Here is a 26,532-nt window from a genome sequence, read left to right on the forward strand (position 1 = left end):
TGTTTGTGCTGATTTACAGCAAAATTCAGCAAGGTACCAAGGGTTTTCTTTGTGATGGATCATGGAACCGATACATTTTGTGCTTGGCTTCAACCCTACTCACTGGATGCAAAACGATTTGGTCTAAGTGTTGTTTTTGGCTTGTTTGGAGCTGTTGATTTGCACAATTGTGTGGACAGCCGTGAAACCAAGGGAACTGTTGGTGACAATTTGGCCCAAGTTGGTGACCGAGGGCCTGGTATCACGAAAAGGCAGTTGGTGGCTGCTTTGGCCTTGGTTGGTGACGAAGGGTTGGTTTTCTTGGACGAGTAGTTGGTGACTAATTTGGCCCTGGTTGGTGACCAAGGGTTTTGCTTTCTCTATTGAGCAATTGGTGACTACTTTGCTCTGGTTGGTGACCGAGAGAGGGATTACTCTGTTGGTAATAAAGATACTGAGAGGGGGGGGGAGCGGGGGGGGGGGGGGGGGGGGGGGGGGGGCTCGCCCAACTTCATGCTATGCCATGTGCAAGATTATCTTATGTGGTTTCAGGATGTGTATGCTTATGATGCATGTGACAAATGTATTGATTCATGCTCCTGTTGTGATGGATGTTGAATATATGCTGTGATTTGGGCCACTGGTTTTCTATATTCACGTGCCCGCCTGTGACATTGGTATCAGAGCAAAGGTTTCTTTCTTTGCTTGAGAAAGGACGATTTTTGGGCATACAAAATTTTGGCTAAGCATATAGTAGAGATGACATGAGCACTCAAGCTGAGCCTCTTGAGTAGGAGAGGGCACATGCCGAGGGATCTGTTGGAATTTCTCATACTCCTCTTGAGCAAGAGAGGCATATGTTAGAGAGACTGTTGGTACTTCACATACAAATCTTGTTGATGTAAGGTCTGAGTTGGAGGCCTTGATACGCCATGTTAGACGATATCGTGATGAGACAATGCAGTGGAGATCTTTGAGGAAAGATCTTGACGTGCAAAAAGTCTTGAGTAAAAAAAGAAAAATTTGTCCAAATGATGCAGCCTTTGGGGCCATGGCAACAGAGATGTGATATAAAGGTCCTCGTGAATTGGCCAAGTCTTATCTGAGGACAAAAGGATGTAGCCGAGGACTTCACTGGAAGAAAGGCTTCTCGTTGGGAAGCACATGCAGATTCTAATGATTCAGAAGAGGCCGTATCTCATCCTCATCATTCTATTCCACGCCGAGAGCGTTCTCATCATGCTGATTCCACTCGATCCACGAGTGCCGCTCGGGATAGTGGAAAGAAAGCTCGACATGAGTCCCCTAATGCTTAAAGCTGATGGGCATGGCAGATCTCATTCAAAAAAGAAAGCCAAAGAGTTTAAGTTAGGAGGTAAGGACATCAAATTTGAGAACTTCTTTGGGAAGATGGAAGTTACCAAAGCTCTTGCTTTTATTCAGCAATTTAAGATAGCTTTTTGCAACGAAGACTTCTCGGAGAAGTCTAAACTGAGGCGGGTATGCATCTAAAAGATACAGCTAGTGATTGGTGGATTACGAAACTCTTGGATCATAGTGCTGCCCGCACATGTGCTGAATTTAAAACTCAGTTTTATGCTCAATTCTTACCACCAAAGTTTGCAAAAATGTGTGTAAAGAATGGGATTGGCTGAAACAGGAGGAAGGAGAGTTGGTGCAAACTTACATCACCAAATAATGGAAGGTAATGCTAAAAGTTTCCCCTTTTATGAGACTCTCTGATGAAGAGAAGAAAAGGAAGTTTGAGTCTGGGTTACATCTAATCATTCAAGAGAGCCTTGAAGTGTACCCAAATCAAACCCTTGGGCAGTTAACGCATTCAGCTACCGTAGCGGAGACGTTGCACATAAAACAGGACAAATCTAAGCCAATTTCAGATTCTTCCAATGTAACATGCAGTGGAATTATGCGTAATGAGGGATCCTGTCACACAAAGTCTCACACCGCCTTCTTTATCATGAGTTTCGCGAGTCTTTAGCAATCCACTTTTAGCACTTCAAACTCTAAGAGATGAGAGAGAGAGAGATCTGTACACCTTATTGGGTCCCAAATTACCCCCGGAAGAGCTCCCTCCTATTGCTAGTAGTATTGCTTTATTATCTTTGAAGAGAATGACTTTGGACTAACTTTGGACTGTAGATAAGCCACACACAAGATCTCTGAAAGACCAAGAGTCGGGCTGAACAGTACGAGACTGTAGAAACACCAATGATGACCGATCTCAAGCCTATGCACTCTTCCAATGGAATGTAGGAAGGCTGCAAATCTAAGGCTTCACCGGAAGGGCTGTAGCAAAACAATGAATGTATGAATGCTGAAAACTGTGTATATGCTGAAAATGCTGAGCCCTGAAGTGGCTGAATGCTGAATGCTGAATGATGCTGCGCACTGATGGCACAAGCGATGATGCTCCTAGGACTGTAGGACTGAAACGCTTGCTCCAAACGATGATAAATGATGAGATCTACTTGTTGTAGGCTGATTCGATGATGAGCCAATTGCTGAGTGCTGAGATGATTGAATAAGATGCAAGCGATCGCTATTTATATGAGCAAGGGTTGGTCGGCTGGCTGCAAATGCTGGCCGACTGTAGCATAAGATGCTACACGACTTGCTTAATAGAATAAATAAGATAATGATGGTATTAAATGCTGAAAAAATATGAAGAAATGCCAACTAATTAGGATAAAATACTAGATGATAGCTTGAGGCTTCTGCAATGGTCTACGTGGTCTATATGCATAAGGGATGAATGCTATGCAAAATGCAAACATGTCCTGATGCAAACCCTAATGCTTCTATGACTTCTATATACATGAATGATTCTCTAAAAGTGGATTAAGGGACTTTGACTGACGGACTGACTCTCTAAGGCTGAAGAATGACCTACGTAGCTCATGCCTAACATATCCTGGACTTAGGATTACAATGGAATCACGGCGTACAACAAATATCAAATCCTAAAGAGTTCTACTGTTGTACATTGTTGCAATGATGATGAGCCAGCTTGTCACCATGCACTACAGTGCAGAGTGTATGTGACATTCCCTCCTGATTAGCTTGCCAGCAGGTTCATGGCTTCTAAGTAGTCAACCAATAACTAGGGGTACTCCTGAAAGAACTCTTCGTCTAGCCAAACTGCTTCATATGTACCTCGATCTCGGAACTTTGTATAGAATTGTCAGAGTCTTCTACCGAAACCATACTTCTAACGATGAAGAAGGAAATGCTCAAGCTCAATGACTTCTGATTCGTCTACCACGTCTAGCTGCTGTTCATCTGAAACATCAAAACACTTCTGGTCCAACATATGGTTTTAGCCGAGAAACATGGAAAACATCATGCATCGTCCAACTGTTAGACAACTTTAACTTCATGGAGACATCACTTATCTTTTTAACTATAGGAAAGAATCCAAAACTACGAAAAGAAAGCTTGAGACAATGTTTGACCACTTGTTTCAATCTTTGTTTCATGATACGCAAATAGACCCAATCCCCTTCCTTGAAGTGGACATCTCGTCTAGACTTATTTGCGTGTTTGCTATAAGCTTCCTAGACCTTGGTCAAGCGGTCTTTAACTGACTCAATGATTTCGGAAAATGCTTCCGTCGTTTTGTTAGTCTCAAGAGATGTATGTTAGACTCTGTGTGTGTGTGTGTGCACGCGCGCGCGCACTTGTACCATACCTTGAGTAATTAATTACACACACACACATACATGTACGTGTGTGTGTGTACATATACATACATGTACGTACTTTGGTCAAGTGGTCTTTAACTGACTCAATGATTTTGGAAAATGCTTCCGTCGTTTTGTTAGCCTCAAGAGATGTGTGTTAGACTTTGTGTGTGTGTATGTGTGTGCACGCACGCGCGCACTTGTACCATACCTTGAGTAATTAATTAGAGACACACACACACATACATGTATGTGTGTGTGTGTGTACATATACATACATGTACGTATATATGTATATATGTGTGTGTGTGTGTGTGCGTGCACGTGTGCATGCGCGCACGCGCATATACATACATATATACAATGTACATACATACATGCACACACACCTACATACATACATACATGTGTGTGCGTGCGTGTGTGTGTGCGCGCGCGCTTGTACTATACCTTGAGTAATTAATTAGACACGCACACAGACACACACACATACATATATATGTATACGTATATGTATATACTTATACATATACATAGGTTTTTTTTTTAAAATCCCTAACCCTCCGCCCACACCAACTTGAATTAGGGTAAAATACTTGGAAGGCCATGTCCCTTCATTATCCAGGCTACAAATGGATTTTGTCTGACAACAGCAAGATTGCCACTCTGAATGAATTCTATGTCTACAAAAGGATTAGTTTGGCAGACGAAAAGTGAACCGGCAAGATTTCTCATTCAACCTGAACCCATGGCTACAAATGAATTCGTATTAACAAGCAAGTTAAAACACTCCTTCCAATGACAGGTACAGCACATGTATACATGCATGTGTGCAAATAGCAAAAGCACATGGTTCAACTATATATGGTAGTATGATAAGATACACACACAAGTAAAAATCAAACCCACCAGACAGACAGAGAGAGAAGACTCTGTAATATGTACGTAAAAAGCAAGAGAACAGAACAGATTCTGTGTAGAAACAAAGAACTAACCAGTCGGTAGGAACCAGGCACAACCCCACCGCTAACATCTATGAAATCAAACAAGCACTGCATTTGCACCCGGGAATATGTCAACATGAGAAGATTATCATAGAACTGCACCAAGAACACTGCTTTGACTCTCTGTCTGGAACAGAAACAAAAAACATACAAAATAAATGGCCAAAATATACCTGGAGAGGCTCCGATTTGTGAAACCGTCTGCCTTGCCGGCTTCCATCCGGCATGCGGACCATGAGCGTTACTGCACTCTCATCATCTATAGAAGGCTCTTCGGGAAGGGCGGCTCGCTTGGCGGTTATTTGTCTCTCTAGCTCCTGCAAATATGCCCATGTTTATTATGGGATTTCTGTCAATAAGAGGACAGAAAACAACACTAACACTCACTTGAGAGAAAGCTGAATGGTGAACAGACTTTCAGGGGTTAGTAAATTAAGACACTTTCAGCAAGGCCATGGACAAAAAATACTACTAATGAAGCTTATGTGGTCAATAAAGCAAATAACCTCTTCTGCAAGGCGTTTGCGCAACAACTCTTCTTGCCGGAACTGCTCTTCTGCATGGGCAGCAGCTTTAGCTTCTGCCTCTTTCACACGACGTTCTTCTTCCTCAAGTTGTGCCCTGGCCTCTTTTTCTCTATCTGCTTCCAATGAAGCCAGATACTCATCGTCCTATATGTATCCAGATTAAACCAAGAAAAAACTCATCAGAGAAAAGCATGCTTACTCCAACTAATCAAGCATGTGTGCTCACGTGCACGCATGTGCACACATGGGGATAGACACATGGACATGACTGCACACCCACAAGTATGGGCACATGCATACCCCCAACCACACACAGACTGACTTTGCCAAATGCAGTATTTCGAGCTGGGCACCTCTAGATCACCTCATGCCTCAGCAATGAGTTATTCTGGACCCATCACATACGGTTGTTAACAAGGGATCATTATTGGCAGCTAAAGGCAGGCTTATCTAGACTTTTCTGAGTTAACTAAATCTTAAAAATATCAAGGTATGATTATGTGCTACCTGTAGTGAGGCTTTAAGGGAGACATACTTCTTTTGAACCATAAGAAGTCCAACCATTACCTGTTGTTCACGTAGTCGACGTTGGGCGATAACTGTGGGCGATGGGGGTTGTGGAATGGGTCTTGCATAGTTTCGGGGTCCACCATCATCCGAAAAATTTTCGTCTGCATCCTCCACAATCCCACCAACAACAGAAGGGTAGCGAAACCTCAAAGCTGAGTCTTCCGGTAGCGACCCAAACATGGCTGCTTCAAGCATTACAGCCTCCACTTGTTCTTCTGAAGACAGCCCTCCCCACTGCACGGAATCACAAAGCACGGTAACTTCTTTAGCTGGGAGTAAAAGAGGAGCATGCCTCACATTGGCTTTTATTGGCATCTAAAGGGAGTTTCCAAAACATGGTGGTTTAGACCTTTACCTCATCATTGTGTCTGACATCACCATTTCTCTCCAAGAGTGCACTGGGATGTGCAGCCACACCAGTTGTGTCACTTGGTCCTTGATGAGCCTCAGGTAGTGAGGGTGGGTCTATTGTTGTGGATGGTGTTAAGGTGGGGTTCAGGTGGCGACCCGATCTCCTCCTGAGCAGAGGTTGTTCTTCGAATTCATCCACGTCTTCTACGGGATCCCTCGAAATAGTATCTGCATGACTAACCGGGATATCCGACATCAAATAATCTGGTGGCAAAGAGCTATTCATCAAGGCTCCAGATTCCCCGCTATAGTTACCCCTTGCAAAATTCCTACAAAGCAGATGACCGAATTCAATAATCATAAAATATGATTTAATACAGTCAGACAATGGTATTATAAATTTTGGTATTGGGGTTGGAACCCGCACAGCAACGACAGCCACTTGGGAAAGGCAGACGGCCAACATAATCAATTTGGTACTTCAAATAAAAACCTTTGGAGCGATTAAACAATATTGAAATAAACCTGAAACCACCTCTTCGGAGTGTCGCGGTTTTCGCAGTTTTTGAGACTCTGATGGTCATCATCCTCATGTAAGAAGCCCTCTTCAGGAAACTCTGGATAGCCCTTCCCTTCACGCATTGCTTTCTCTTGCTCGGCAGTCTGATGCAAAAAAGTACGCATCACAGAACTCTCAGCTAATTAACCCATTAGAACTAGCCACGCTACATGACCCTACAGCAAAGAGAGCTAGCGGGGTAACGCAATAGAACCTTCAAGGACAATGAGACTGCCCGTGCCAGATCAACATCCTCTGTATGCATTCCAGCTCCATCCATCCTAGCACCGCTTAGACTCTGTGACATACCAACCATATATATAACCATATCCCATGTAAACACTTAACAGTGTTCAAAATTCAACACGTCTACCATCTTACTCAATACCTCTGCAAATGCCGGCCCCATCATTCCTGTGGCCTCTTTCTGGGAAGCTTCAATAGCTGCTCTTAGCATTTCTTCTTCAATATCATGACCTTCATTATTTGCCATGGCCGGAACCTCATTGATCGAAGGGGTATTCAGGTTCGCATTCCCAGACAACAATTCCCCACCAAAATTGTTGCTGCCAAATCGCAACCTCCTCTCACCTCCGGCCCTGAATACTGCGGATGCAGGCCCTGACACCTCCTCATCGTCACTTATAAAATGAGCATGACTCTGTGAGGATAGGTGTGCATCTTCTGTTTCCCGAATCTCTTCTATTAAAGGACCTGCATGAGACCTCACTCTTGGCTCCTCCTCATCTCTCCAATCGATGGGAACTTCCCTCACATCTCTTGGTTGAGAAACGATGGGGGCAGTGCCCCTGAAAGGAAACTGAGGAGGTATGGCATCTGCAACCCCGAAGCCTCCAGCAGTTAGCAATCCACTTGCCCAGGCAGGAGCTAAAGGTACTGGATAGGACAGAGGAACAATAGGTTGTCTAGGTTGAGGCTCATCCTCTTCCATCCAATCTAGCCTGTCTGCTGCTTGACTTTGCACTGGAGGACTGTAGAAAAAATGAAAGCACACAGAAATAATATTTATATTTAATATGCACAATTAAGAGCTCAGAACCACCTTAATCAAGCACCTAATCCTTGCCTCAAATCAGGTTAAAATCCCAGTCATTAAGTGCCCTTAATCCCTACCCAACCTAGCATCTGAACCCCACCTAAACCATCTAACAAAACTCTATACTAATCCTACAGCTTAATAGGATGTTACTTCGACGGCCTTTAGTACCCACAGTTGAGCTACTCTATTTAACTCGGAATTTTATTAGAGGAGCACAATAACTACAATATTATCTAGGGGACCCAGAAACAACACCAAGACAAAGCCAAGTATTGCTTGAGACCACATGCAAAAGAAGAGCATCAACATCGTATATTAACTCCATAAGTCACTTACAGAGGGTTTTCTCCTTCGTTAAAAAAGCTGTTGATTGCAGCATTTAGATCTCCTCTGTGAGCCTGCAAGCAAGAGCAAGTAACAAATACAAGTTAGAATGGTCCACACTTTCCACCCAACACAATTAAACATCCTTGTCTTTCACACTATACAAGAAGATTAAGTTGCAGTTGAAACATGTCTAGTGAAAGCAGTTACTTAGCAACCATGATTGTTTAAACAACAGAAAGTGATGCACAAAGCATTCATGCACAAGGATACTGCACTAGGTTTCAATGGCCCAGACGTCCCCCCTCCCTCTTGCAGAGTATTCCAGGGCTTGACAATCTTGGGCTTTTTGTTCTTCCCTGGTCCTCCAACATCTTCAAGTTCATCTGGTTAATGAACTGTAACAGAACTTTTCCATGCCAAGGTGTAAACTAAACCAATAGGTGACCAATACCAAAAGAAACCCAAGTTGATGAAATCGCAATGCTTTCCTCAAAACATTGGCTGGTCTTTGTTGACTCCTACTTCCAAACATACACTGAAGCGCTATTTGGAATGCTTGATAGTGAAGTTGATGACTAAATAGAGGAGGGGAAGGGATGTCCTAGGCACACCTTAATTCAGTGCCACGTCTTACTTGCAGCCACCTAAAGGGTAAATACGGAGGCCGGATGTGGGCAGATTGAAGCAGTTTTGGCAAACCCAATAGGTCCCCAAGAATGTCTTACATACCAACCAGCCTAGGTTTAGGGTAACCCGAGGTTAGAGGCATGTGTTAACCCAAGATTAGGGTTGAGTCTCTTGGGGACCTCGAGGGTTCACATGAGGCTAAGGGCGCTAGCAGGACGAGTTTTGGATGCCATGGGTCAATTTAATAGCAAGGGGCTAGTCATGGCTAAAAGCTTATGAATAAAGCAAGGGCCAATAATAGTTGGGTTGTTGCTATATAAGTGACCTTTAGGGCACTTATGAGTTATTAAAGGTATCCAAGGTTGCCAATGGTATGCAGGACCTCAAGGCTATGGCGCTGTAAGTAGGTGGCTCAGCTTGGAGGAAGTTGGGTCATTTGCAGCTTGGCAAACGGCAGCAATCAAACCTTAGGCTCGGGGGTGGTTCGAGGTACTGAACCTACGGTTTGGTAGTGAGTCGCTAGCCACAATTCATCACGGTCATGTGATGCATATGACATTGGGTCTATGAAACCCCGGTTAGGGTTTCTCAAGTATGTGGGTCTTACCCTAGCCCTCTTTGGTTCTATGTTAGATAACTCTTGGTTCAGTCTATGGAGACATTACACTCATATCAGAGCCGGATCTGACAAGGACAGGATCCATGGATGTGGGGATCGATAGGTTGACACGCGAAGTCAAGGAACGCAGGGAGGTGGTTAATGTATCATGTGTAGCACGCCCCTAGTGTGGAGGGAGATGCGTGAAAATAAAGGGCTTTTAGGGTGGCCAACCAAGGGAGCTAGGCCAACCTAAGCCGGCTATGGTTAGGCCCTAGCAATCATGGTTGTTTTGGCAACACACACAAGTGTTGTGCACCATAGGCGGCAATTTGCCAACCTTGCCTAACAAACCTTCATTAGTCATAGTGATATGGACTCTAAACTGCAATCACGTGATACAAACCTTCATTAGTCATAGTGATATGGACTCTAAACCTTCATTAGTCATAGTGATATGGACTCTAAACTGCAATCACGTGATACAAAAGAACACAACGATGCCAACACCTGAACTCTCATGTCCAACCTGATATAAGAGCTTTACCACTAGATGACATCCTACTTCAGTCTATCAAGACAACCCCCCACCACCCCCACTTTATGCACACACAAAGATGGAATGATGGAGCATTACAAAAAAGGAATCACATACAAAAATATTTCACTCAGATTTTAGAAATAAGATAACTTTGGAAGTTTAAAAACGCATGTCGTGTTAGGTATTTCGGAGTTAGTCTAGAGTCTAGTCAAGTGTGTCCTTAGTGGTGTGCACACACTAGGTGTGAACAACCTCTTATTTAGAGGTCAAAAGATAAGGCCTTGGTGTGGCACACCTATGACTATGCAAGGCACAGTCAGACATAAGATAGCAACCGTGACAAGCAAAGTTGAACAGCACAAGCACAGAGGACATGTGGCATTGCCACATGGCAATGATGACATGGCAATAATGATATGGCAGTTGGGTACAACTGGTCGATAGCGACTAGGAGCATTGATGAATATGATGATTTGGGGACCCACATATATACATACATACATTACATACATACAAGCAGATGAATATGATGATTTGGCGATCCACATACATACATACATACATATATATATACATACATATATATATATATATATCATACATACATACATACATACATATATATATATATATATCATACATACATACATACATACATACATATATATATATCATACATACATACATACATACATACTACATACATACATACTACATACATACATACATACATACATATATATATATCATACATACATACATACATACTATGTACATACATACATACATACATACATACATACATACATACATATATATATATATATATATATATATATATATATATATATGTATGCATGCATGCATGTGCATCATACATACATACATACATACATACATACATATATATATATATATATATATATGTATATATATATATATATATGTATGCATGCAAGTGCATCATACATACATACATACATACATACATACATACATACATACATACATATATATATATATATGTATGTATGTATGCATGCATGTGCATCATACATACATACATACATACATATATGTATGCATGTATGTATGTATGATGCACATGCATGCATACATACATATATGTATGTATGTATGTATGTATGATGCACATGCATACATGCATACATATATGTATGTATGTATGTATGTATGATGCACATGCATGCATACATACATATATATATATATGTATATATATATATGTATATATATATATGTATATATATATATGTATATATATATGTATGTGGATCGCCAAATCATCATATTCATCTGCTTTCCTCAACGTCAAAGCATTTCTCTGTAGGCAAAGTGCTAGCCTAGGACAGGGCTATGATTTGAGGTCTGCCTGCTACTCATGTTGCCTTCTTTAGGAAACGGCAACCTCGCCTGCTTTCCAAACTGGTAGGCATCACAAACATGCATATTCCCATCATACTTAAATCTAGGCAACCCACTAACAATGCCTCTTGCCTGCAAGTTCTTTAACCTTTGTATTTTCACATGTCCAATCCTTTTATGCCACATGTCAATGTCCTGTACCACATTTCGGCTTTTAGAAAACATGGCTGATTTCAACTCAGGAATCCCAGCATCCAGCTTAAATAACCTGCCTTCTTTCTTGCCTTTGGCAATGACTCATCCATTTTTGAAATTCTCAACGAAGCAACCATGCTAGTTTGAAACGAACCTGTAAACCCTGTTCCACCATTTGACCAACTGAGGCCAAAATTTTTGTAATAAAAGGCACATACAAGACATCTGCCATAGAACCATAGCACATAGGCACAAGTATTCTAGAGTTGATATCAAAGCCTAGGGAACCTGCAAATTTCTTTTCTTTTCTCAGTCGTGTGCATAAGTGAATATTTCGATTCTCTTCACTGCACTTGGGTTATTTTGGGTATATTGGGCTTCTTTGTCCCACCAAACCCTTACCTCATATAGCAGGGCTAAAATCCCTCACCTAATCTAGATATTCACAACTCACTGATTTGCTTCTTAGCATTGAGCCAAGATGGCTGCCGGACAATGCTTTTATTGTAGCTCGTCACTCCACTCAGCATATTGGAAAGGACTATCCGAAGAACAGTTGCTGCCACAGCCATAACTAGGACACTGGCACCATCTACCCCACTCCCACTAGTACCACATTTGCTCTTCACTTGACCCTGTCTTGGAGGATCTCAGTAGTTCTAGGCCGACATGATACGGTGCCTAGTTGCCTATGAGAGCCAAAAGCTCCGTGGTTCTGAGTTGCGGTGTTCCACATATGACCAGGAGCTGCTTGCAGTGTGGTGCCGTTATTTGATAGGTTCAGAGTACCAGATCCATACAGATCACTAGTTTCTCATATATTTGTCGACACAATCACAGCAAGACTTGTCTCCCTACCAATTAAGATGGTGGCATTTTCTCTCTCAGTTTACCTTTCAGATTGATTATTTGCCTGGTAAGGAGAATGTGGTAGTCAACACATTAAGTCAAAGGCCACAACGCACCGCAGAAAGTTGCCACAGTGATTATTTCATGCCGATGAAGCTTGAGGACCTAGATTTCAAGGAACCTTGGAGCAAATGCGTGCATAGCATTGCTTCAGAATACACCATTCAAGATGGGTAGTTGTACTACATTCGAGATGGATGGTTATACTACAAGGATCGATTTTGTGTCGTCAAGGGCCGTGATTTTCACCGAGTGCTTCTAAAAGAGGCACACAATGTTTCCATTTCACGGCACCATGGCGAGGACTCTCATCAAGTGGGTTTCAAACTTTCTATCCAAATCCCTTGAGGAGGATGAGATGAGTGATCCACAATGTTGTCTTCCAGCATTCAGAGGCAAAGGGGCTAGTTCTAGTGCTCACAGTTCCCAAGGAGGTAGTGGTGGAGAAATCATTGGAGATAGGAGGTCAAGTAGTGACCCTATTGGAGTTCGTACCGGTGTGAAGCAAAGAGCGAGTTCACTAGAAGATCCATACCGGGTTGGGGTAACGGAGCATAATTTGCACATGTGCTCCAAATTAAGCAACAGGGCTCCCGAGTGTGACATGGACATACTTCTATCCATTGGCCAACTCAAAGGTCGAGTATGTGGCCGAATTCATGCGTTTGTAAGGGCTATTGTGCCAATTCATTGTAATATTATCCAAGCGCCTGATGAGCAACCAAGAGTGGACATAGTTATTGGGTTATTGTGTGAACACACTTAGTTAGACATTCTTATTGGGGTTGGTAGCCAACCCAATGTGCAACCAAGTGTAGATAGAGTTATTGGGTTATTGTGTGAACAAACTTATCATTGGGGTTGGTAGGGTTCGTAGCCAACTCACCAACATTAGACACTATAAATAGGAGTCTAGGCCTTAGTCGTATTCATTATCATTGGGGTTGGTAGGGTTGGTAGCCAACTCACCAACATTAGACACTATAAATAGGAGTCTAGGCCTTAGTCGTATTCATTCATTGATCACTTAGTCATCATTGAGTCATTAAGAACTCAAGAGCAGTGCTACCATTGAGTATCTCTATTCAGCATTGTATATACTGCACGTTAGTAATACATGGTAGGTTAGGTCATCTCTCTCTACTTTGTATTGAGCATGAAAAAGACGCAGTTTGTTGTGCATAGGTTTAAATCTTTGATTAGGTGCTAATCACAATCAATCAATCAATCATAAACACACTTCCACAGCACCCATCTTACTGTTAGAAGTCATCTCCTGTCTTTATTGAGACACCAGGGCCTCTGTTGTTAGAAATAATGTCCTGACATTATTATGGGCAGTAGCCAATGTATTAGGACCGGCCGGGCACTTTTTACTCACTTTAAGTGAGGTTTTTTCCCCGCGCCCAATAAGGCGCCCAACTTACCGTTATGTGAAACGGGCACCAGTTAGGGTTATTATATGCCCTAAGTTTTGTAACAAACTGATCTTCATATTTTGAGCTCCATCGTTTTGCTCCAGGTCTCCACACGTTTTTCTTCTGTTTCTTCGCGTGCTCCACACCGTCTCTCACTCACAATTGGTATCAGAGCTGGTTGTTGTTCCTGCTCCCGCCTTCCCTACTGCTGGTGAAGCACTTTCGTCGCGAAGAACACTCTCTACTGTGCTGGTCGCCTGCTTCTGGTGCTGAAAAACAGGTCGCCCTCCTTCTACAGACCTGGGCGACTGCTTTCTGTGTCTCTCAGGCACTGTTCTGGTGCAAAAAGCAGTGCTGGTCGCTTTTCTACAGGCCGTACAGCATCTGTGCAGCACGTGTGGCTGCTGGTTGCTGTTTTTCTGTCCGTACAGGTCTGTACGACCAGTTTTGCTGCTGTTTTCTGATCGTACAGCAGCCGTACAGCTGTCATACAGCCCTATCTGCTGTTTTCTGTCCGTACAGTTTCGTACAGCACCTGCTGGTTGCTGGTTGCTGTCCGTACAGCCTTCTGTACCGTCTTCTGCATCAGTTCGTACCTCAGCAATCTGCAGCAGCAACTCGGGTGAGTCTACCTGCTGAATTTTGGAGCTTAACTGTGAATTTTCTCAGCAAATCAAGTCCGAAATTTGGGGCTTTTGCTGTTTTTGTGTTGCTGCACAATCTGTGACAGCTCCCACAGGTTTTTTGTGGGAATCAAAGAAATTTAAGCCACCAGAAATTTGGGGCTTTTGTTGCTGTGCTGTCTATCTGTGTGAAACAGACAGTCTCCAGCAATATTTGTGGACTCTTGTGCAGTCAGTCTCTTTTGCAGGTTACAGTTTGCTCTCATGGCACAGAACACTGCTGATGTGTTTGGGTTTTTAGCCCAGGAAGATAAGTTGGATGGAACCAACTATTCCCTGTGGAGCTTTATGATCAGGAATCTGCTAGTTGCAAAGAATTTGTGGAATTATGTAAGTGGAGCTGAGGCAAGGCCTATGCATGTGGCCCCAGCTACCCCTCCACAACATGGCAGGCAACAGGTTGTACTACCAGCTCCTCAGGCACCTACACAGGAACAAACTAGGTGGGATTCCAGGGATGCTCAGGCACTCTCTTTGATTGCACTTTCAGTTAAGAGGTCCATTATTCCGCATATCCGTTCATGCAGGACATCTCAGGCTGCATGGGATACTTTGGAGCACATGTATCAGGCTCGCAATGAGGCTAGAGTTGCCTTTTTGAAGCGGGAACTATCACACTTGTGCATGGATGAGGGTGATTCTATGCAGGATCATCTTACGAAGATTCAGGATTTGAGAGAACAGCTCTTGAATATCGATGAAATCATTTCTGATGCTGAGATGGTCACCACTACACTTAACTCTTTACCGAGCTCTTATTTGGGTTTTCATACATCTCTTCACTTGTCCATGAGGGGTAATCCTGTCCCTCTATCCTTTCAGGAATTGGTTGGACTTTTGTTGCAGGAAGAGCAGACTCGGAAAAATGTCATGCATAGGGGTGGTGAGCAAGCATTCTTTGCCAAGAACAAGGGCAAAGGAAAATCTGGTGCATATAAGCCTAAGTCAGAATCAGGACAGCCATCTAGTAAAGAGAAGGATGATGCACAGAAACCTAAAAAGAAGGGTAAGTGCCATTACTGCAAGAAGCCAGGTCACTATATTCATGAATGTTATAAGAGGATAGCCAAGGAAAAGAAGAAAGAGTCTGGTAATTCAGTTGAAGACTCTTCAGATGTGGATAACAAGAAAGATGATGCCACAGCCAACCTTGTGGAAGAGGATTGGTGCTTCTTTACTTGCAGCTATGATCCCTCAAATGAGGTTCATTCACTCAGTGTGAGTGAAAGTGGTGATGTATGGTTCTTTGACAGTGGTGCCTCAAGGCACATCACGTCCAGAAAGGATTTGTTTGGCAAGATGGTACCTTCTTCTTGTGGCAGAAAGGTTACGTGTGCAAATAATGCTTCTTATCCAGTTCAGGGCACAGGGGATGTTATGCTTACAGACATTAATGGCTCAGAGTTTCTCCTTCAGGATGTATTGTATGTGCCTGGGATAAAGAAGAATCTTCTCTCAATGTCTTCTTTTGCAAAGAGAGGGCTGGTTGTTTCCTTTGAGGATACTAAATGTATGGTCCGTGACAGGGAAAGTGACTTTGCTTTGGTTGCTACAGGGACCTTATGTCGCGGTTTGTACCGTCTTGATCCTTATGAGAGGCACAGTGCATGTGTTGTTTCTACCTCTACATCTGCTATGCAGGATGCAGAGTTGTGGCATGCCAGGTTTGGGCATGTAAATTATGGCAGTCTCATGGCACTTCAGAAGCTGAAAATGGTAGATGCCCTACCTAATTTAGAGACTCCTCCCAGACATGTGTGTGAGGGATGTATTTTGGGAAAGATGCATCGTCAGACTTTCAAAAAGGATAGAGTTGTTAGAGCTGTCCGCAAATTGCAGCTCATTCACAGTGATGTATGTGGTCCAATGAGGACACAATCCTTGGGAGGTCATTGGTATTTTGTTACTTTTATTGATGACTTTTCCAGATATGCCTGGGTGTATGCTTTGAAGAACAAATCTGATGTCTTTATGCATTTCCGACATTATGTCAACATGGTTGAAAATGCAACAGGACAAAAAGTGCAGACTCTCAGAACTGACAGAGGGGGGGAATACTTATCTAAAGTATTTGATGCTTTTTGTTTAGAGAAGGGCATAGTACACCAGTGTACTACACCATATACACCTCAGCAGAATGGTGTCGCCGAACGAAAGAATAGGTCACTCATGGAGATGGCCAGGTGTATGCTGAAAGCAAAGGGATTGCCACATAAGTTTTGGGTGGAAGCTCTTATGTGTGCCACTCATGTGTTGAACAGGTGCCCTACAAAGGCACTCAGATCTGTTACACCCTATGAAGCTTGGTTTGATCGGAAACCTAGTGTTAGATTATTTTCGTGTGTTTGGTTGCTTGGCTTATGCACATGTACCACAGGAGCTTCGTGGGAAGCTTGATGATAAAGCCATAAAGTGCATATTTGTTGGCTACAGCAGTCAAAGTAAAGGGTACCGTCTCTATAATCCTGTCACACGGAGGATTTTTGTGAGCAGAGATGTTGTTTTTGCAGAGAATTCAGCACAACCCATTGCTGAATTTAAATTTCAGCAACCTCAGGAGTCTTTTGATGTATTTGAAGGGTTGATACCCATTGGCATAGGAACCACAGCTAATATACCGGCTGAATTTCAGAATTTGCAGCCACCACCTCGTGTGTTTGATGCTTTAAATCAGCCCCAGGCTGAGCCTGACATTCAGCAAGCAGAAGAGGATATTGTTGTACAAGAGAGGACAGCTTTGCAAGAAGCTAGAACCATTCCTCGTTGGGCTATACAGACTCTTCAAGAGAGTAGACTTGCTGCTCCATTACCAGGTAGGACACGTAGGAGTACACGTGAGGCTGAAAGCTCTCACTTTTCAGAGTCAGCTTGGGTGAGTTCTATTATGGATGAAGAGGAACCTGAGAGTTTTGAAGATGCAAGTGAAAATCAGCATTGGATGCAGGCCATGCAAGCTGAATTGGATTCTATTGATAAGAATCATACATGGGATTTGGTGGATTTGCCTCCTGGCAAGAAGGCAATTGGTACAAAGTGGGTTTATAAGGCTAAACGCAAACCAGATGGTACCATTGACAGGTACAAAGCAAGGCTGGTTGCTAAGGGCTATGCTCAGAAAAAGGGCATAGATTATGAAGAAACTTTTGCCCCCACTTCTCGGATGACCACCATCCGTGTTGTTGTTGCTATGGCTGCACATTATGGCTGGTTTGTACATCAGTTGGACATAAAAACAGCCTTTTTGAATGGTGATCTTGAGGAAGAGATTTATGTGATACAACCACTTGGTTTTGCTATGTCTGGTCAAGAGCACAAGGTGTGCAAGTTGAGGAAAGCTTTGTATGGCTTAAAACAAGCACCGCGTGCCTGGTATGCAAAGATTGATGCATTTTTGACTAGCCAGGGGTTCACCAACAGTCCAACTGAAAGCACCCTCTACATCAAGAGAGATGGGGGGGATATTTTGATAATCATTCTTTATGTAGATGATATGTTGCTCACAGGTACTGATGCGGATAAAATTTCAGATTTTAAGTCCGAACTCAAATCTGCATTTGACATGTCAGATATGGGTATGTTGCACTATTACTTGGGCATACAGTTCATACAAAGTGAGATGGGTATCTTTATGTTACAGTCGAAGTATGTACAGACACTGTTGGAAAGATTCAAATTTCAAGATTGTAAGCCTATTTCCACTCCTATGGAACCAGGGCTGAAACTTACAGTACATGATGGCAGTGAATCTTTTGATGCTATTCTCTATTGTCAGGCTGTTGGGTGCCTGATTTACTTGTGCAACACCAGACCGGATATTCAGTATGGAGTATCCCAGGTGAGCAGATATATGCACAGCCCACGAAAGCTTCATTGGCAAGCTGTAAAGCGTGTGTTTCGTTACTTGCAAGGCACCAAGTCTTATGGCTTGATGTTTCCCAGGGGGGGTGACTTGCATTTACATGCATACAGTGATTCAGATTGGGCTGGTGACTTCGACACAAGGCAGTCTACCAGTGGTAATTGTTTCTTTTTGGGACACTCATGCATTTCATGGTTGAGCAAGAAACAATCTACAGTAGCTACCTCGTCTTGTGAGGCTGAGTACAGGGCAGCTTTCACAACGACAGTGGAATGTGTTTGGCTACGCAGACTCTTGCCAGATCTTCATCCTTTATAGGAGGAGCCTACTCCGATTCTCACTGACAGTCAGAGTGCTATTGCAGTAGCACGGAATCCTGTGTTTCATGCACGAACGAAACACATAGAGATACATTATCATTATGTCAGAGAGAGACTTCATGCAGGGGAGATCAGCATGATCTATTGTCCAACACATGACAATGTCGCAGACATTTTCACCAAAGCTTTACCTCGAGAAAAGTTTGAAGCTTTCCGCAAAGCTTTAGGCTTACTTCCTTTTGGTGATTGACATCATGCCTTGTACCCACATTGGCACTGCAGGGGGGTGTTAGAAATAATGTCCTGACATTATTATGGGCAGTGGCCAATGTATTAGGACCGGCCGGGCACTTTTTACTCACTTTAAGTGAGGTTTTTTCCCCGCGCCCAATAAGGCGCCCAACTTACCGTTATGTGAAACGGGCACCAGTTAGGGTTATTATATGCCCTAGGTTTTGTAACAAACTGATCTTCATATTTTGAGCTCCATCGTTTTGCTCCAGGTCTCCACACGTTTTTCTTCTGTTTCTTCGCGTGCTCCACACCGTCTCTCACTCACATCTGTTGTGGGTGTGCCCGCCCTCATAGGTGTTTTTCTCATTTTTCCTCACTCCCCGTATTTTTTCCCATTTTTCTATGGCTTGGGTGGCTGCCCTGCGGTGGCTGGAGCTCACAGATTCTGGCCGACTGCTACATCAGGTCCACGACTTCACCCATGAGCTGGCCGACTGGGTGTCTTCAACAAGTCGTGGAGATTTAGGGCCTGTCGGCTGCTTCTGATGCAGGCCGACTGTAGTATGGGGGCCATATAAAATGGCCCCATTGCTCCCTTGTTATATCATCTTGTATCATTCCGGGATCTTGTGTATATAGAGCAGAGTTACACGCCTATCTCTCTCCTTCTCTTGTGCTGTCTATTTTCTGCACTCTACTTGCTCTTGTGGTCTCACATTTGGTTATCATCTCCGCTGCGTATTTTGACATGGTATCAGAGCCCTAGGCTCTTGATAGATCTTGGGAGTTGTGTGAGCAAGAGGGGGACTGTTGCGTTGCTGATTGGTGGATTGTTCGGGACTGTTCGGGAAGAGAAGAAGCAAGAGGACGGCGGGCTGAATTGCTGGCCACTTGCAGGTGTAAGTTTTTTTACCCACCCACCAACCCTTTTCAGTTACATCCCCGCAATGGCAGATTTGTTAGAGATGGCTGAGAAGCATGTGAAGATCCCAACACTCCCCACGTTCCCGCTTGACCGTCAGTTGGACGAGAACAATTACGACATATGGAAGGTTATGATGGAATCTGTGCTAGAGTCATATGACCTTGCTAATTTCATCGTTGTCGGAGTTCCACGGCCGGAAGCAGAGGAAGGGGAGTTACAGTCAACCAGAAAGGACCACGAGGCACAGGCACAGTTGTGGGATCGTGTCAACGCAGGGTCCGTTCATTTATCTTCCTCAACTCCACACCACAAGTAATCAATCATGTAAAGCATATGACGCTGGCCAGAGGTATATGGCAGTAATTGGCTTCTCTTTATAACAGGGTATCGCCCATGAAGAGGATTTCCTTGGAAGTACAGCTGCGGGTTATGAACCCTGCAAAGTCGTCGAAGATGCGGGAGCATATTAACAAGCTGCAAGCCCTTCAGCAGGAAGTCCTCCAGGCTGGGAAGGAGATATCATCAGAAGATATGGCCATTACTTTGCTGTCCCACTTGCCTTCTCAAGTATTCCGCTTTCTACTCCTCTTTGATTACTAGTGGCAAGCTCAGCACCATTACATGGGAGGAGCTTGTGCCCATGGTCTTGGACCACGAGGAACGATTCACGAACCCTCCTCACAGCGGAGGTTCGGAGGCCTTAACTGGCCAACGGTCAAAAGTCCGGAATAACAACAAGGGCAAAGGGAAGGCTTCACCGGAGAAGTCTTCTGAGAAGAAGCCTGACACAGATCGAGAGAAACTGAAGGCTGAGAGGTCCTACAATGATTGTGGCGAGAAAGGCCACTATTGGAGGAAGTGTCCTAAGCGGACTGGGAAGAGTGCTGATTCTTCAGCCTCAGCTGCAAAGACTCCAGCATTTGTGCACTTAGAGATGATGGACTGAGATACTTCATTGTCTTCAAGCGAGGAAGCAGTTGGCTTCACTGCAAAGGATACCCGGGAGTGGATTCTTGACAATGGTGCTTCTAGGCACATGACTCCTTCCCGAGACTTCTTTTTGGATTTAAAAAAGCAGTCAAGTCGCATATTTATTGGCGACAACTCCACCATTCCGATACATAGCGAAGACCAGATGGAGATTATTCCCGACGACAAGGGGGGTAAGCATTCCTCCCGTGTTCTTTATGTCCCTGCTCTTGGTTTTCATTTTCTGTCAGTGCATGAAGTATGCAAGACTGGCTTTCGGGTTTGAGGAGCATTCAGTTGCTCAACGGGACCGTGAGACTGGCCAGGTTCTTTGGGAAGGCAGTGTGGAGAATGGTATCTACAAGCTCTCCGCACTCTCCTCATTAACAGGTTCTCAGGTCGGAGATCTGTGGCACTTTCGGTTTGGCCACTTAAATGTGGATGCATTGCGACGGCTTGCCAGATGTTGGCATCACGCAAGGACGTTGCAGTTCTTGCATACGTGGTCAGCAGCATAGGGAATCCTTTCCGAAGCAGGCTTCCAAGCGAGCTTCAAAACCATTGGAGTTGATTCACACTGACTTGTGTGGACCTCAGCAGACACCATCATTGGGAGGTCTTCAAGCTGCTTGTTGATGACTTTACCAGATTCACGTGGGTCTACTTTCTTTCACAGAAGGACCAAGCTTTTGCACGGTTCAAGGATTGGCACGTGATGGTGGAGAAAGAGTCTGGATTGCAGGTAAAGACTCTCAGGGCTGACAAAGGAGGTGAATTCTCTTCGAATGCTTTCGTCAGATTTTGTGTAGATCATGGCATCAAGAGGGAACTGGCCAATACAGGATCCCCTTCAGATAATGGAGTTGTAGAATGCAAAAAAAAGGACTGTGGTGGAGATGGCGAGGACCATGCTGGAGCATCGTGATCTTCCTCGTCCACTTTGGGGAGAGGCTGTGGCAACGGCTGTCCATACCCTCAACCAGTCTCCAATGACTTCAGTACCTAATATGACTCCGTTTAAGGCATACTTTGGCAGGAAACCTGATGTCTCCCACTTCCGTGTTTTTGGGAGCGATGCGTATGTACATATTCCGAAGAAGTAGAGGGGGAAGCTGCATCGACTACGAGGATACCTTTGCACCGACGGCAAGGATGACCACGATTTGGACCGTTCTTGCCCTTGCTTCTTCTCAGAGGTGGCCTGTGTATCAAATGGATGTAAAATCTGCGTTCCTTAATGGTGACCTGCAAGAGGAGGTGTATGTTGAGCAACCTCCAGGCTTTGTTATTCCAGGATCAGAAGGGATGGTTTACAGGTTACGTAAGGCCTTGTATGGTCTTAAACAGGCTCCCAGGGCTTGGAATCAAAAGATTGATTCCTTCTTTGTTCGGATTAGTTTTCAAAGATCGGTTGCAAATCCCAACCTGTATCTCTTTCAGAAACGCGGCATGGTTACGATTATCATCCTTTATGTGGATGATCTCATTCTCACCGGCGGTCATGTGGAGAGCACATTGGCATGACGAAGGCTGCCTTGTCAAAGGAGTTTGAGATGACCGATCTAGGCTTACCTCACTTCTTTGGAGATCTGGTGGACCCAGAGGGGGTTTTTCTTCTCTCAGCAGCGATATGTTCATGAGTTGCTTGAGGCCTTTGGGATGGAGAACTGCAAGCCTATTACTTCGCCGATGACCCGAATACAAAGTTAACTGTTAATGATCCTTGTGAGAGCCAGTTAATGCCTATTACTTCGCCGATGGACCCGAACACAAAGCCTGTTAATAATCCTTGTGAGAGCCAATTGATGCCTCGCAGTATCGGAAGCTAGTTGATTCATTGATCTTGTTGTTGAACACCACATTGGACTTGAGCTTCTCCGTGGGGCTGTTGAGCTCTTTTATGCAAACACCATTGAAGTCTCATTGGGACGCAAGATTGCTGATCTTGCGGTATCTGCAGAGTACAAAGGATCTAGGACTCTTCTACACAAGAGGAGATGGAGTTAGACTCCAAGGTTGGAGTGACTCAGATTGGGGAGGAGATCCAGACACGAGGAGATCTACTTCAGGTTACAGTTTTACCCTCGGCTTAGGAGCACTTTCTTGGAGCAGTAAGAAGCAGCCAAATATTACCTTATCTTCGACAAAGGCAGAGTATCGGGCTACTTGTGGTGCTGCTTGCGAGGTTGTGTGGCTGCGGCGGCTACTAGGCGAGATCGGGTTTCCACAGAAGGAGCCCATAGTCATCCAGTGTGATAACCAGAGTTGTATAGCTATTGCTCGGAACCCGTCTTCCATGCCCGGACCCAGCACATAGAGATACAGTATCACTCTGTACGTGAGAAGATCTTAGCCGGTGACATCTTGCTACTTTATTGTTCGACGGAGGACAATGCGGCAGACCTCTTCCAAAGTCTACCTCAGGCTATGCTCAGGTTAGAAGTCATCTCCTATCTTTATTGAGACACCAGGGCCTCTGTTGTGGGTGTGCCCGCCCTCGTAGGTCATTTTTCCTCACTCCCCGTATTTTTTCCCATTTTCCCATTTTTCTATGGCTTGGGTGGCTGCCCTGTGGTGGCTAGAGCTCACAGATTCTGGCGGACTGCTGCATCAGGTCCAAAACTTCACCCATGAGCTGGCCGACTGGGTGTCTTCAACAAGTCTTGGAGATTTAGGGCCTGTCGGCTGCTTCTGATGCAGGCCGACTATAGTATGGGAGCCATATAAAATGGCCCCATTGCTCCCTTGTCATATCATCTTGTATCATTCCGGGATCTTGTGTATATAGAGCAAAGTTACACGCCTATCTCTCTCCTTCTCTGGTGCTGTCTATTTTCTGCACTCTACTTGCTCTTGTGGTCTCAGATTTGGTTATCATCTCCGCTGCGTATTTTGACAGTTACATCCAGAGTATCTTCAAAGGCACATGTTGCATGCAACAAGGATCACCACCGACGAGTTGAGGGTACCATCCAACAGCCTTCAAATTAATTGAACCTGGGGATTTTCACACGAGACATAGGTATGTAGGTTATGTTGGTCTAGAGAGATTGAGATGGGGAATGCCACAAGAGGTGGCACTGTTGCACTCTACACCATTCAGGAGAAGGACGTTACATGCACACCTTCCAACAGTGTGACATGGACATCTCTATACGATTTAGCCACTTTAGAGAGCATATTCATGGCCAAGTCTTGGTCAATTTTAGGGCTTCTCAGCCATTCCATTATATTTGGTCCAATCGCCCAATGGGCAACGAGTGTGGACACTTTTATTATATTTGAACATTTTTATTAGTATCTTTAGGGTTGGTCAACCAACCCTAGAGGCCAGCCAACCAGCCCATAAGATAATGTAATTGAGGGCTAGGGCTAAGAGCCATCGTCAAGTGAGGCATTCACGAAGTGAGGAACTTAGAGATAGAGGGCAACCCATGTTCCCCGACATACCGTGAGCTTACTTCAGCAAGTGCCATCAGCAGCAGCAACATGGAAGCACTCCCATCATCGAGGTTTATGTTTATCATACTACAGTTCAATGTACATATTCATGCATAATGGAATATAAAGTAGATTAGGGAATCTCTCTCTCTTGGCTACTGTGTTTGACAATTTATGTTAATCTCATACTTCTACTGTTAGTTGCATGTTACGCTGGTATCAGAGCATCAAAAGGTCCTGCTGAGTTTAGGCTTGCGTTTTTGTCATTGCAGCGAGTTTTTGCAAGCCAAAGTCCGTTGTTTGCAAGAGCATTTCAAGTCAGCCAGCATCAGGGACTCTGTTTGCACCATACAATCCAGAATTTTTCACATTCATGTGCGTTTTTCAATCCAACAATAGCTTAGCACCCGCATAAGTCCACGCATTCAATTCAGTAGTCACATCCGCCATTCAAATGTGTTTTTCAGCATTGGTCGATGTCGGCAAGGGCATTGTTTAGGGACCGCTTAGAGTATTACAAATCAGTTATTAAAGGTTCATCACAAGGTGTTTCAACACATCATGGAACAAATTTTGGAGATTCAGAGAGCATGTACATGGCCAAGTCTTGGTCAATTTCGGGGCTTTTCAGCCATTTCAGTGTATTTGGTCCAAGCGCCCACAATAAGCAATCACTAATAAGCAACCAGTGTGGACACTTTTATCATATTTGAACATTTTTATTATTATTTTTAGGGTTGGCAGTCAGTCAACCATGAAAATTTGTACGCTTTACTCAATCATGCAGTATATAATACATTAAATTGAGAAAACGCGTCATCCAATGTTCCTCTCTTCTATATCTTCTCACTGTGCTTCGAAGTGGGGTTTTAACCCCACCCTTTAACTATACTTATGTGTCTTCTATCTACATTTCCTTGCACCTTCAAACCATGATTGCATGAAAAACCGATTTGGCTGATGTCTATGCAACGGAAATGGTCTAAAACTAGAAAATGGAAACGGCTAGGAAACCACAAGTCTTTAACATTACATCATATACATGAAAGATCCACTTGTTCTAACTTAATTGGCTGACATTCTTGTTCCCTTCATTTGCCCACATCACCATTAATCAACAAGCTCACTACAACCAACTTAATCAGCAGCCTTTCATGCCATTCTCGTCCCCTTACGCCACCCAACCATCACCCATCAATAATCAACAGTTTTTTCACAGACCATTGTCCAAACCATCATCCACATGCACGGACCAAAATCATGCCATCATCCACATGTATAGACTTCTGATAAATATATTTTACCTCATCCTAAGAACCACTGAAAGATAAAAGGATGCATTTGATAAATTAAACAAACATGAATCAAAGGTCTCAGTCTAGATGATGTATCTGCACAAATCAATACAAGTGCAAATACAACACTTAGAAAATGTATAAAACAATTGTGGGCAAAGGTCTCTATAACCTGAAGTTTGTCCCGGGCCACTGCTTCTGAGGAGCCTGTAACACTCATGAACGTCTCCAGTTGCTCGCTCTGAGAAGGATCCATGGTGCTGCCAAAAAAGAAATCCCTAGCAGATTGGCGAGGCTACTCAAATTCCACCAAAAAAAGGCATCTGTTTTTTTTCCAAAAAGAAAAAAAGCAAAAGATGGAAGGCTGGGGTTCCGATCGTCCTATAAAGAACAAAGCTTTCCAAACAGCGAGAAGCTAAAAAGCAAAAAATAGAGGGTTACCAAGGCTACGATCGTCGTTGCCAACAAGAGAGCTTGAGCAGAGCTCAAAAAAGAGCAAAATAGATGCAAAAACAACAAAATTTTCTGAGATTTTTTGTGTTTGTGCCCATAAAAGGACCCAAGAGATTACCGACACCCGTCGGTCCCTTCGCAGTCTAACCGGTAACCCAAGGTGCTTGCTTCCAACACGAAGCAATTCTTTCCCTTCTTATGAAACTTCTAGTATATAGAACATTCACAAGCTATGCTATATTGTCCTCCTACCATTTCTACGTTTGGGATCCAAACTCGGTTCACAAGTTTGTGTTCCTGAGCTTCTCGTCCTCCACCACTGAACATAAGAAAGCCAGCTATTTAGATATCAAACAGCTGGTAGCAAATATGTATTCAACAAATGTGAGTGGCTAGGCTACAACTTTAAAGTTCAAATCACACAATCTTTTGGCATTTTCTTAGGTGTACTCATGTCTAGCTATAGAAGCAAAATATTGTTTTCGTATGGTGTGACAACTGGCAAACGGCATGTTGCCATGGGGCTGCATATGGTGGGTCCCAGTGCAATAGTTGGCAAACGGCATGCCGTCGTGTGGACTACATATGTAGGGTCCTAGTG

General features: G+C 43.8%; 1 protein-coding gene across 1 annotated transcript in view; it reads right to left on the minus strand.

Annotated features, from left to right (window-relative positions):
* The window catches only part of LOC147625032 (plant UBX domain-containing protein 8-like), a 43,530-nt gene extending 17,478 nt beyond the window's left edge, over positions 1–26,052 (minus strand). Inside the window, exons 1-11 of the mRNA XM_086818263.1 lie at positions 25,920–26,052; positions 25,651–25,738; positions 8,088–8,149; positions 7,080–7,683; positions 6,906–6,989; positions 6,668–6,795; positions 6,137–6,461; positions 5,779–6,015; positions 5,191–5,355; positions 4,858–5,001; positions 4,676–4,732 (exon numbers count right to left, since the gene is read on the minus strand). Coding sequence (XP_086674389.1) covers positions 4,676–4,732; positions 4,858–5,001; positions 5,191–5,355; positions 5,779–6,015; positions 6,137–6,461; positions 6,668–6,795; positions 6,906–6,989; positions 7,080–7,683; positions 8,088–8,149; positions 25,651–25,734 — 1,890 coding nt within the window. The 5' untranslated portion in view covers positions 25,735–25,738; positions 25,920–26,052. The remainder of the gene's footprint in view (positions 1–4,675; positions 4,733–4,857; positions 5,002–5,190; positions 5,356–5,778; positions 6,016–6,136; positions 6,462–6,667; positions 6,796–6,905; positions 6,990–7,079; positions 7,684–8,087; positions 8,150–25,650; positions 25,739–25,919) is intronic.
* Between the last annotated feature and the right edge of the window lie 480 nt (positions 26,053–26,532).

The sequence above is a fragment of the Cibotium barometz genome, chromosome 24 (assembly GCF_041138505.1).
Source record: "Cibotium barometz isolate CiBa-2024 chromosome 24, ASM4113850v1, whole genome shotgun sequence".
Taxonomy (NCBI): domain Eukaryota; kingdom Viridiplantae; phylum Streptophyta; class Polypodiopsida; order Cyatheales; family Cibotiaceae; genus Cibotium; species Cibotium barometz.